At 39.5% G+C, this 12,500-nt stretch overlaps 1 protein-coding gene across 11 annotated transcripts in view; it reads right to left on the bottom strand.

Annotated features, from left to right (window-relative positions):
* Ufd4 (ubiquitin fusion-degradation 4-like) overlaps nt 1-12,500 on the bottom strand; it is a 660,794-nt gene that overhangs the window by 69,096 nt on the left and 579,198 nt on the right. For all 11 annotated transcript variants that reach the window (XM_070079782.1, XM_070079788.1, XM_070079746.1 and 8 more), the window contains one exon: nt 7,875-8,024. In XM_070079782.1, coding sequence (XP_069935883.1) covers nt 7,875-8,024 — 150 coding nt within the window. The remainder of the gene's footprint in view (nt 1-7,874; nt 8,025-12,500) is intronic.

The following is a 12,500-nucleotide window of genomic DNA, read 5'->3' as shown; positions in this document are numbered from 1 at the left end:
CTTTCCATTTCCAGGACTCAAGTCCGACTATATGAAAATAACCGGTTTCCCTGAATCCCTTCACTAAATATTACCCTGCTCACACTCCAACAGATCGTCAGGTCCCAAGTATCATTCGTCTCCATTCACTCCTATCTAACACGCTCATGCACGCTTGCTGGAAGTCCAAGCCCCTTGCCCACAAAACCTCCTTTACCCTTTCTTTCCAACCCTTTTGAGGACGACCCCTACCCCTCCTTCCTTCCTCTATAGATTTATATGCTTTCCATGTCATTCTACTTTGATCCATTCTCTCTAAATGACCAAACCACCTCAACAACCCCTCTTCTGCCCTCTGACTAATGCTTTTATTAACTCCACACCTTCTCCTAATTTCCACACTCCGAATTTTCTGCATAATATTTACACCACACATTGCCCTTAGACAGGACATCTCCACTGCCTCCAACCGTCTCCTCGCTGCTGCATTTACCACCCAAGCTTCACATCCATATAAGAGTGTTGGTACTACTATACTTTCATACATTCCCTTCTTTGCCTCCATAGATAACGTTTTTTGACTCCACATATACCTCAACGCACCACTCACCTTTTCTCCCTCATCAATTCTATGATTAACCTCATCCTTCATAAATCCATCCGCCGACACGTCAACTCCCAAATATCTGAAAACATTCACTTCTTCCATACTCCTCCTCCCCAATTTGATATCCAATTTTTCTTTATCTAAATCATTTGATACCCTCATCACCTTACTCTTTTCCATGTTCACTTTCAACTTTCTACCTTTACACACATTCTCAAACTCATCTACTAACCTTTGCAATTTTTCTTTAGAATCTCCCATAAGCACAGTATCATCAGCAAAAAGTAACTGTGTCAATTCCCATTTTGAATTTGATTCCCCATAATTTAACCCCACCCCTCTCCCGAACACCCTAGCATTTACTTCTTTTACAACCCCATCTATAAATATATTAAACAACCATGGTGACATTACACATCCCTGTCTAAGACCTACTTTTACTGGGAAGTATTCTCCCTCTCTTCTACACACCCTAACCTGAGCCTCACTATCCTCATAAAAGCTCTTTACAGCATTTAGTAACTTACCATCTATTCCATATACAGTGGACCCCCGGTTAACGATATTTTTTCACTCCAGAAGTATGTTCAGGTGCCAGTACTGACCGAATTTGTTCCCATAAGAAATATTGTGAAGTAGATTAGTCCATTTCAGACCCCCAAACATACACGTACAAACGCACTTACATAAATACACTTACATAATTGGTCGCATTCGGAGGTAATCGTTATGCGGGTGTCCACTGTACTTGCAACATCTGCCACATTGCTCCTCTATCCACTCTATCATATGCCTTTTCTAAATCCATAAATGCAATAAAAACTTCCCTACCTTTATCTAAATACTGTTCACATATATGCTTCAATGTAAACACTTGATCTACACATCCCCTACCCACTCTGAAGCCTCCTTGCTCATCCGCAATTCTACATTCTGTCTTACCTCTAATTCTTTCAATTATAACTCTACTGTATACTTTTCCTGGTATACTCAGTAAACTTATTCCTCTATAATTTTTACAATCTCTTTTGTCCCCATTCCCTTTATATAAAGGGACTATACATGCTCTCCGCCAATCCCTAGGTACCTTCCCCTCTTTCATACATTTATTAAACAAAAGTACCAACCACTCCAACACTATATCCCCCCCTGCTTTTAACATTTCTGTCATGATCCCATCAGTTCCAGCTGCTTTACCCCCTTTCATTCTACGTAATGCCTCACGTACCTCCACCACACTTACATTCTGCTCTTCTTCACTCCTAAAAGATGGTATACCTCCCGGGCCAGTGCATGAAATTACCGCCTCCCTTTCTTCCTCAACATTTAAAAGTTCCTCAAAATATTCTCGCCATCTACCTAATACCTCCCTCTCCCCATCTACTAACTCCCCTACTCTGTTTTTAACGGACAAATCCATACTTTCCCTAGGCTTTCTTAACTTGTTTAACTCACTCCAAAATTTTTTCTTATTTTCATTAAAATTTCTTGACAGTGCCTCTCCCACTCTTTCATCTGCTCTCCTTTTGCACTCTCTCACCACTCTCTTCATCTTTGTTTTACTCTCCATATACTCTGCTCTTCTTATAACACTTCTGCCTTGTAAAAACCTCTCGTAAGCTACCTTTTTCTCTTTTATCACACCCTTTACTTCATCATTCCACCAATCACTCCTCTTTCCTCGTCCCCCCACCCTCCTATAACCACAAACTTCTGCCCCACATTCTAATACTGCATTTTTAAAACTATTCCAACCCTCTTCAACCCCCCCACTACTCATCTTTGCACTAGCCCACCTTTCTGCCAATAGTCGCTTATATCTCGCCCGAACTTCCTCCTCCCTTAGTTTATATACTTTCACCTCCCTCTTACTTGTTGTTGCCACCTTCCTCTTTTCCCATCTACCTCTTATTCTAACTGTAGCTACAACTAAACAATTATATTATTATTTTATTATCACACTGGCCGATTCCCACCAAGGCAGGGTGGCCCAAAAAAGAAAAACTTTCACCATCATTCACTCCATCACTGTCTTGCCAGAAGGGTGCTTTACACTACAGTTTTTAAACTGCAACATTAACACCCCTCCTTCAGAGTGCAGGCACTGTACTTCCCATCTCCGGGACTCAAGTCCGGCCTGCCGGTTTCCCTGAACCCCTTCATAAATGTTACTTTGCTCACACTCCAACAGCACGTCAAGTATTAAAAACCATTTGTCTCCATTCACTCCTATCAAACACGCTCACGCATGGCTGCTGGAAGTCCAAGCCCCTCGCACACAAAACCTCCTTTACCCCCTCCCTCCAACCTTTCCTAGGCCGACCCCTACCCCGCCTTCCTTCCACTACAGACTGATACACTCTTGAAGTTATTCTGTTTCGCTCCATTCTCTCCACATGTCCGAACCACCTCAACAACCCTTCCTCAGCCCTCTGGACAACAGTTTTGGTAATCCCGCACCTCCTCCTACCTTCCAAACTACGAATTCTCTGCATTATATTCACACCACACATTGCTCTCAGACATGACATCTCCACTGCCTCCAGCATTCTCCTCGCTGCAACATTCATCACCCATGCTTCACACCCATATAAGAGCGTTGGTAAAACTATACTCTCATACATTCCCCTCTTTGCCTCCAAGGACAAAGTTCTTTGTCTCCACAGACTCCTAAGTGCACCACTCACCCTTTTCCCCTCATCAATTCTATGATTCACCTTATCTTTCATAGACCCATCCGCTGACACGTCCACTCCCAAATATCTGAATACATTCACCTCCTCCATACTCTCTCCCTCCAATCTGATATCCAATCTTTCATCACCTAATCTTTTTGTTATCCTCATAACCTTACTCTTTCCTGTATTCACTTTCAATTTTCTTCTTTTGCACACCCTACCAAATTCATCCACCAATCTCTGCAACTTCTCTTCAGAATCTCCCAAGAGCACAGTGTCATCAGCAAAGAGCAACTGTGACAACTCCCACTTTATGTGTGATTCTTTATCTTTTAACTCCACGCCTCTTGCCAAGACCCTCGCATTTACTTCTCTTACAACCCCATCTATAAATATATTAAACAACCACGGTGACATCACACATCCCTGTCTAAGGCCTACTTTTACTGGGAAATAATTTCCCTCTTTCCTATGTACTCTAACTTGAGCCTCACTATCCTCGTAAAAACTCTTCACTGCTTTCAGTAACCTACCTCCTACACCATACACCTGCAACATCTGCCACATTGCCCCCCTATCCACCCTGTCATACCCCTTTTCCAAATCCATAAATGCCACAAAGACCTCTTTAGCCTTATCTAAATACTGTTCACTAATATGTTTCAATGTAAACACCTGGTCCACACACCCTCTACCTTTCCTAAAGCCTTGTTCATCTGCTATCCTATTCTCCGTCTTACTCTTAATTCTTTCAATAATAACTCTACCATACGCTTTACCAGGTATACTTAACAGACTTATCCCCCTATAATTTTTGCACTCTCTTTTATCCCCTTTGCCTTTATACAAAGGAACTATGCATGCTTTCTGCTAATCCCTAAGTACCTTACCCTCTTCCATACATTTATTAAATAATTGCACCAACCACTCCAAAACTATATCCCCACCTGCTTTTAACATTTCTATCTTTATCCCATCAATCCCGGCTGCCTTACCCCCTTTCATTTTACCTACTGCCTCACGAACTTCCCCCACACTCACAACTGGCTCTTCCTCACTCCTACAAGATGTTGTTCCTCCTTGCCCTATACACGAAATCACAGCTTCCCTATCTTCATCAACATTTAACAATTCCTCAAAATATTCTCTCCATCTTCCCAATACCTCTAACTCTCCATTTAATAACTCTCCTCTCCTATTTTTAACTGACAAATCCATTTGTTCTCTAGGCTTTCTTAACTTGTTAATCTCACTCCAAAACTTTTTCTTATTTTCAACAAAATTTGTTGATAACATCTCACCCACTCTCTCATTTGCTCTCTTTTTACATTGCTTCACCACTCTCTTAACCTATATATATATATGTATATATATATATGTTTTTTTTTTTTCAACAAGTCGGCCGTCTCCCACCGAGGCAGGGTGACCCAAAAAAAAGAAAGAAAATCCCCAAAAAGAAAATACTTTCATCATCATTCAACACTTTCACCACACTCGCGCATTATCACTGTTTTTGCAGAGGTGCTCAGAATACAACAGTTTAGAAGCGTACACATATAAAGATACACAACATATCTCTCCAAACTGCCAACATCCCAAACCCCTCCTTGAAAGTGCAGGCATTGTACTTCCCATTTCCAGGACTCAAGTCCGACTATATGAAAATAACCAGTTTCCCTGAATCCCTTCACTAAATATTACCCTGCTCACACTCCAACAGATCATCAGGTCCCAAGTACCATTCGTCTCCATTCACTCCTATCTAACACGCTCGCGCACGCTTGCTGGAAGTCCAAGCCCCTTGCCCACAAAACCTCCTTTACCCCCTCTCTCCAACCTTTTTGAGGACGACCCCTACCCCGCTTTCCTTTCCCTACAGATTTATACGCTCTCCATGTCATTCTACTTTGATCCATTCTCTCTAAATGACCAAACCACCTCAATAACCCCTCTTCAGCCTTCTGACTAATACTTTTATTAACTCCACACCTTTTCCTAATTTCCACACTCCGAATTTTCTGCATAATATTTACATCACACATTGCCCTTAAACAGGACATCTCCACTGCCTCCAACCGCCTCCTCGCTGCAGCATTTACAACCCAAGCTTCACACCCATATAAGAGTGTTGGTGCAACTATACTTTCATACATTCCCTTCTTTGCCTCCACATATACCTCAATGCACCACTCGCCTTTTTTCCTTCATCAATTCTATGATTAACCTCATCCTTCATAAATCCATCCACCGACACGTCAACTCCCAGGTATCTGAAAACATCCACTTCTTCCAAACTCCTCCTCCCCAATTTGATATCCAATTTTTCTTATCTAAATCATTTGATACCCTCATCACCTTACTGTTTTCTATGTTCACTTTCAACTTTCTACCTTTACACAAACTCCCAAACTCATCCACTAACCTTTGCAATTTTTCTTTAGAATCTCCCATAAGCACAGTATCATCAGCAAAATGTAACTGTGTCAATTCCCATTTTGTATTTGATTATATGTATATATAATGATCCTAGGTAGTAGGTTGGTAGACAGCAACCGCCCAGGGAGTGGTACTACCGTCCTGCCAAGTGAGTGTGAAACAAAAGCCTGTAATTGTTTTACATGATGGTAGGATTGCTGGTGTCCTTTTTTCTGTCTCATGAACATGCAAGATTTCAGGTACGTCTTGCTACTTCTACTTACACTTAGGTCACACTACACATACATGTACAAGCATATATATACACACCCCTCTGGGTTTTCTTCTATTTTCTTTCTAGTTCTTATTCTTGTTTATTTCCTCTTATCTCCATGGGGAAGTGGAACAGAATTCTTCCTCCGTAAGCCATGCGTGTTGTAAGAGGCAACTAAAATGCCGGGAGCAAGGGGCTAGTAACCTCTTCTCCTGTATATATTACAAAATGTAAAAGGAGAAACTTTCGTTTTTCCTTTTGGGCCACCCCGCCTCGGTGGGACACAGCTGGTGTGTTGAAAGAAAGATATATAATGATATATATATATATAGAGAGAGAAAGAGATATATATAGAGAGATATATATAGAGAGAGAGATACAGAGAGATACAAATACAGATGGAGATCCAAATTCAGTCAGTCAGGCAGCCAACCCCCACCCCCCCACCTACCCAGCCAGCCGGCCTGCTAGCCAGCCAGCCAGCCAACTGAATACGTATGTATTACACATGTTCGAGAGTTGTTTCTCTTTACTTAGGGCATAGGTTATAGGACATTCTGGCAGGATGACACTGCCAGTGGTATTCTCCCATTCCACTGTGTCGACAATACTTAAAGATAACAGTAACATACGATACTGTATGAGATGTAAAATTTACAATACAGTTCACAACCATGTACAGTATACATAATATACAGAACATAAATGATTAAGATATATCAATAGAAGTAAATTATGGTAAAAAGAATGAAATAATGATTGTACATTACATTACAATACTATGTAGGTAGTTTATACAGCAAAGGTTTGACATTATGCCTTACCCAGTGTGTCGTCAATTTTCAAAGATTTGACTTACGTCCATTTTGACTTACGACCAGTTGGTTGGAACCAAGCTCGGTCGTAAGTCAGATGGTACCTGTACTTCCTTCTTAAATTCCATCATGTTTCTCACTTTCTTTACCAAAGGGACTTTACGAAGAACTTTCTTGGGGCCCATGGTGGCTTATTTCACAGTCGTACTCAATAAAAAACCACCAAAAACAACGGATTTTAAGGAAATGTTTGGATGAATGTGCGGAGTATATGCTCACTTGCCAACAGACACAGGGAGACTGACTCACCAAAAGTCTATGTCCTGGCGGGAGAGGCGGGCTAATGCATCTAATATGGCCAATATACGAGGTAACGACCGAAAAACAGAGCAAAATTTCTGCTGAAAAACCGGCTTAAATATGAATCGGCCGATAAACGTAGTGGCCAAAAAACGAGGTTCCACTGTATATATTTTTTTTTAACATGTTGGCCATCTCCCACCAAGGCAGGGTGACCCTAAAAAGAAAAAAAGCTACTTTCACTATCATTCAACACTTTCAAAATCACTCACATACAATCACTGTCTTTGCAGAGGCGCTCAGATACAACAGTTTAAATGTTACTCACAACACCCAATATCCCAAACTCCTTCTTTAAAGTAAAGGCATTGTACTTCCTACCTCTAGGACTCAAGTCAGGCTAACTGGTTTTCCTGAATCCCTTCACATAATATTACCTTGCTTACACTTCAACAGCTTGTCAGGTCCCAAAAACCATTCATTTCCATTCACTCCTATCTATCACGCTCTTATGCCTGCTGCATGTCCAAGCCCCTTGCACACAAAACTTCTTTTACCCCCTCCCTCCATCCTTTCCTAGGACAAATACATTTTAAAGTCTCTTTTCTTGCTATCAGCCAAAGACGGCATCTCTAATGCCGTCAGCCTTTCTTCATAAGTAACAGTTTTTTCAAGTTGGCCAGTGTTAAAAATACATAAAAACAATCAAATTACACAATTATATTTTTCCTAAGTTCAGCTGGCAAACATTAAATGGTCAGTAAAAAAGTAGTGTAATCCAACAGGTACATCAGGTATATTCTTACAGTTACTTCATAACATTCCTCCTCCTCTTCATAGTCTTCGTCGTCATCATCATTGTCATCATCATCATTCTCATCATCATCTGGATCTGGTAACTCATCATCTGTAAGCTCTGCTAGGAGTGTACTAGCTCGACAACTCTCCAGGAAATCCTAAGAAATTAAATCATAGACAATATTGTTAAAAAAAAAAACTTTAAACTTCATCTTTTGAACACCTCGGCTATGCATTCATCTTCAATTCATTACTACAGTAGACCATTATATTACATGGATTTATTTGCCACGTTTTGGCTATTGCACTACTGAAAAATTACGGCACAATTTTATACAACACTTTGAACAATTAACTTAACACAGTTCCATTTACGGGCACAGAAAAGATTTCCCCAGTTCAAGCTGACACCTTGTTGTGGGTCAGACCATTGTGCCAGCAGGGGAAAGACCTACTGCCATCCCCTGCCACCCCCAACACTCCTACCACCCCCTCCCAGCCTTCGTGAATACATTTTCAGTTCCATTCTCTCTTAGGAGCTAGCTGTGTTTGTGAGTTGCATTTTGATCTTTTAATTGCCCTGTCTTGTATCTGCCAAGCAATCATGGCACCCAGCAGGCATAGAAGTGTTGCTGAAAGTGACATGAAAAGGTATAAGCATTTAAGCCTTAGAATTAACAAAGAAAACAGAGATATTAGACAAGAGAGAGCTTGTGGCCTTAATGAAGTGTCAGTTTGTACAGTTAAAAAGAATGAGGTAAATATATGAGTTTGTGTGATGAATAACTGACTGACTTTACTGACTGACTTTCCTGACTGACTGACTGACTTGACTGACCGACTTTAAGTTAGACTTTTTCACTGAAGAGAACCCTGACAAATCTAGAAACAGTGTCTAGAACAGCTGATGCCTTACCATCAGCTGTATAATGTACTGCAGGGTAAAACAACAGAAATCCATTACAGAATTTATGCACACTCCAGTACAACCATCAACTTCAGTACCAGAACCTCTACCATCCACCTCAGCCCAGTAGGACCACAACATAACTCTCCACTCTCTTCACAGTCATCCACAAACACCAGCACCCACAATTTAAGGTAAGAAATACTATTACATGTATTTCTGTTGCATTGGTAGTCTTAAGCAGTAAATCACGGCAATGAACTAAAATTACGTATTCATTTTCATTTTTGTAAGATCTGAAGGTCTAAAAAAAAAAAAGTTGTTTGGCTTTTATGGGGCTCCCAGGAATGTAACCCTATTTTTCCCATAAGTTCTTCAGGTTATCGAATACGGATTTATCTAACAGGCGTTTTCAGGAACCTAACTACCATGTAACATAATGGTCCACTGTATATCAAAATATCTCAATAATTATAAATTATCATAAAAGTTCACCTCTTGTACTGAACATACCATATTAGAATAAAACAAAACTGATAACAAGATTTACTATAATCACCAAGTGACAATTTTCTCACCAAAACTTTCTAATTATTCAAAAACAGTTATGCAAATATTTTATAAATTAGCTAGTAAACCTCCAATTAACCCAATATCTTCCTATTTTAGTGTGTGTAGTGTATCAGTGTGTGTGTAGCAGAGGTGTGTGGTTACAATATACAGTGGACCCCCGCTTAACGATCACCTCCCAATGCGACCAATTATGTAAGTGTATTTATGTAAGTGCGTTTGTACGTGTATGTTTGGGGGTCTGAAATGGACTAACCTACTTCACAATATTCCTTATGGGAACAAATTCGATCAGTACTGGCACTTGAACATACTTCTGGAATGAAAAAATATCGTTAACCTGGGGTCCACTGTATGTATGTTATCACATCTCTCTTCCTTCTCTTATACTTGCAAGAACATAGCTCTTACATTCCCTCACCTCCTCCTAGTTTCCCACAGTGACATGTCTAGTCTAGTACTTTCTGTCTTTTTATTTTTTAAAGGCATACTTTTCAATTCTGGTATACATTAACATTCTTGTCATGTTTATATTGTAACATCATAGTTCAGTTTTACTTTGTCATAGAGAGCATTATAACAATAACCAGAGGTGAACTGGCCATACAGACATTTGGGCAATGCCTGGTGGGCTACTGGGAAGAAAGAAAAAAAAAAAACAGAAGAAAAACTGAAGTCATAGCCACTGCACAAAGACTGAAACGAAAATGGAATGCGCCATTGACGAGCAGTGAAAACATGCCTCTGGCTCTCGGCAGTTAATGAGATGAAGCCAGGATCCAAGCCGTAGTACTATGTCATGAGCTCACCTCAGATAAGCTGTGAGCAGTAAATTTAGGCCTAGCTATGAAAGAATGCATCTATGTGGTAAGTGTGCACCATATAAAACAAATCCTGCAGCACGCAGTGCATAATGAGAAAAGACTGCAACTGTGTTTTTGGATTAAAACAGCGACTTTGCAGTGTATTTTCATATGGTTTTTATGGTTGTATTTGCGGTTTCTTGGTCTCGTTTGATAAAATGCAGGCCAAATACAGAAATAGAGATGATTATAGTATTGAAAATAGCTTGAAATTGAGCTCAAAGTAGCAGAAATGTTCAATTTTGCCAATGTAAACAAATCACATCACGCGTCCAATACATGTCAACTGGTGGGTCTAATGTGCGTTCATGAATGCGCTGATGTTATTTATATAATTATTACAATATTGCCTAACAGTAGATCTTCGATTTTTTGGTGCGAATAAAAATTCTTTATGTGAACAAAAAATCAAAATGGAACTCATCTGTAAAGCCCGGAAACATAATTAACCCTTTCAGGGTTTTGGCCGTACCAGTACGGCTTATGTGCCAGGGTTTTTGACGTAATAGTACGCCTAAATTCTAGCGCCCTCAAATCTAGTGAGAGAAAGCTGGTAGGCCTACATATGAAAGAATGGGTGTATGTGGTCAGTGTGCATGGTATAAAAAAAAATCCTGCAGCACACAGTGCATAATGAGAAAAAAAAATTTTGACTGTGTTTTTGAATTAAAACAGTGACTTTGCACTGTATTTTCGTATGGTATTTATTGTTGTATTCTAGTTTTCCTGGTCTCATTTTATAGAATGGAAGACATATTACTGAAACTGAGATGATTTTGATTGGTTTTACAAAGAAAAGTACCTTGAATTTGAACTCAAAGTAGCAGAAAAGTTTGATTTTTACTAAAGTTCAAAAGTAAGCAAATCATGGTATGCGTCCAATACACGTCAACGGGTGAGTCTAATATTCTTTCACAAGTGCGCTGATATTATTTATACCATTTCTACACCAATGCATTAGTCTGCATAACAGTAAATCTTCTATTTTTTGTGAGAATAAAAATTCAAAGTGGAAAGCAAAAGGATGTAAGAGGGGCGTGGGGACGTGACTAATGAACAGAGGAAATGTTCTTTTAGTGCCAGAAATGTTTTTCTTGTTTATTCTGGACCCTATTTGGAAATTGGCATCTTTTGAAATTTGTGTGAAATTGGCAAAATTGCTAAATTCTGACCACTGTACGTATTGGATAGTTGAAATTGGTAAATGGGTGGTTTCTTGTACTCGTTCGATAGAAAAAATGGAGTTCTAGTGAAATAGTTATGATTTTTGTCGACAAGTACACTGGAATTGGCCGAAAATATGGCTCAAAGTGGGCAAAATCGCCAATGCGTAAACATCGTCGAGACGGCTAACTTTGCGAAAGCATAATTCCGTAAGGTTTTCATCAAATTTCATACTTTTGGTGTCATTATGATCGAGAAAAGATTCTCTATCTTTTCATAAGAAAACAATTTTTTTTTTTTTGAAATTTGGCCGACCCTGAGAACAAGTATCTGAGAGGGCCTGTCGACTCTGAAAGGGTTAATAAACAGAGGAAATGTTATTTTAGTGCTAGGAATGCCTGCATTGTTTATTTTGGGTCCCTTTTTTGAAACTTCAATATTTTGAACTTTGTGTGAAATTGGCCAAATTACCAATTTCCAATCATTTTATTCGGTAGTTGAAATAGTTGACTGGGCGATTTGTGCTCAAAAGAAATAACGAAACACATACTAGCAAAATAGCTAAGAATCTGGTCTGATGGAACAATGAAATTGGCCAAAAATAGGACTCAAAGTGGGCAAAATCGCTGCGTAAATATTGCTGACACAGCAAAGTTCGCGTGAGCATAATTTCATCAATTTTTCATCAAATTTTGCACTTTTTGTTTTATTACTTTCAGAAAAAGATTCTTTACCATTTCATAAGAAAAAATCATTTTTTTTTTTTTTTAAATTCTTGGACCCTGTGAGGAATTTTCAGATTGGAGGTCTGGGCCCTCAACTTCTGACAAGTCAAGTTTGGAATGACTATATGCAGCAAACTCTGACTGCAAGTAACTTACTGTGAATAACTTACTGTCTGACACCAGCCTCGCCAAGGTAAAAAAAAAAAAAGTAGGGAACTGTTTTGTAATACAGTGGACCCCCGCATAACGATCAGCTCCCAACTCGACCAATTACGTAAGTTTATTTTTGTAAGTGCTTTTGTAGGCGTATTTTTATGGGTCTGAAATGGACTAATCTAATTCACAATATTTCTTATGGGAACAAATTCGGTCTATAACGGCACCCAAACAGACTTCTGGATTGAA

The sequence above is a fragment of the Cherax quadricarinatus genome, chromosome 6 (genome assembly GCF_038502225.1).
Source record: "Cherax quadricarinatus isolate ZL_2023a chromosome 6, ASM3850222v1, whole genome shotgun sequence".
Taxonomy (NCBI): Eukaryota; Metazoa; Arthropoda; class Malacostraca; order Decapoda; family Parastacidae; genus Cherax; species Cherax quadricarinatus.
The sequence above is the reverse complement of the archived record's forward strand: the minus strand, read 5'-3'. Positions and strand labels throughout refer to the sequence as shown.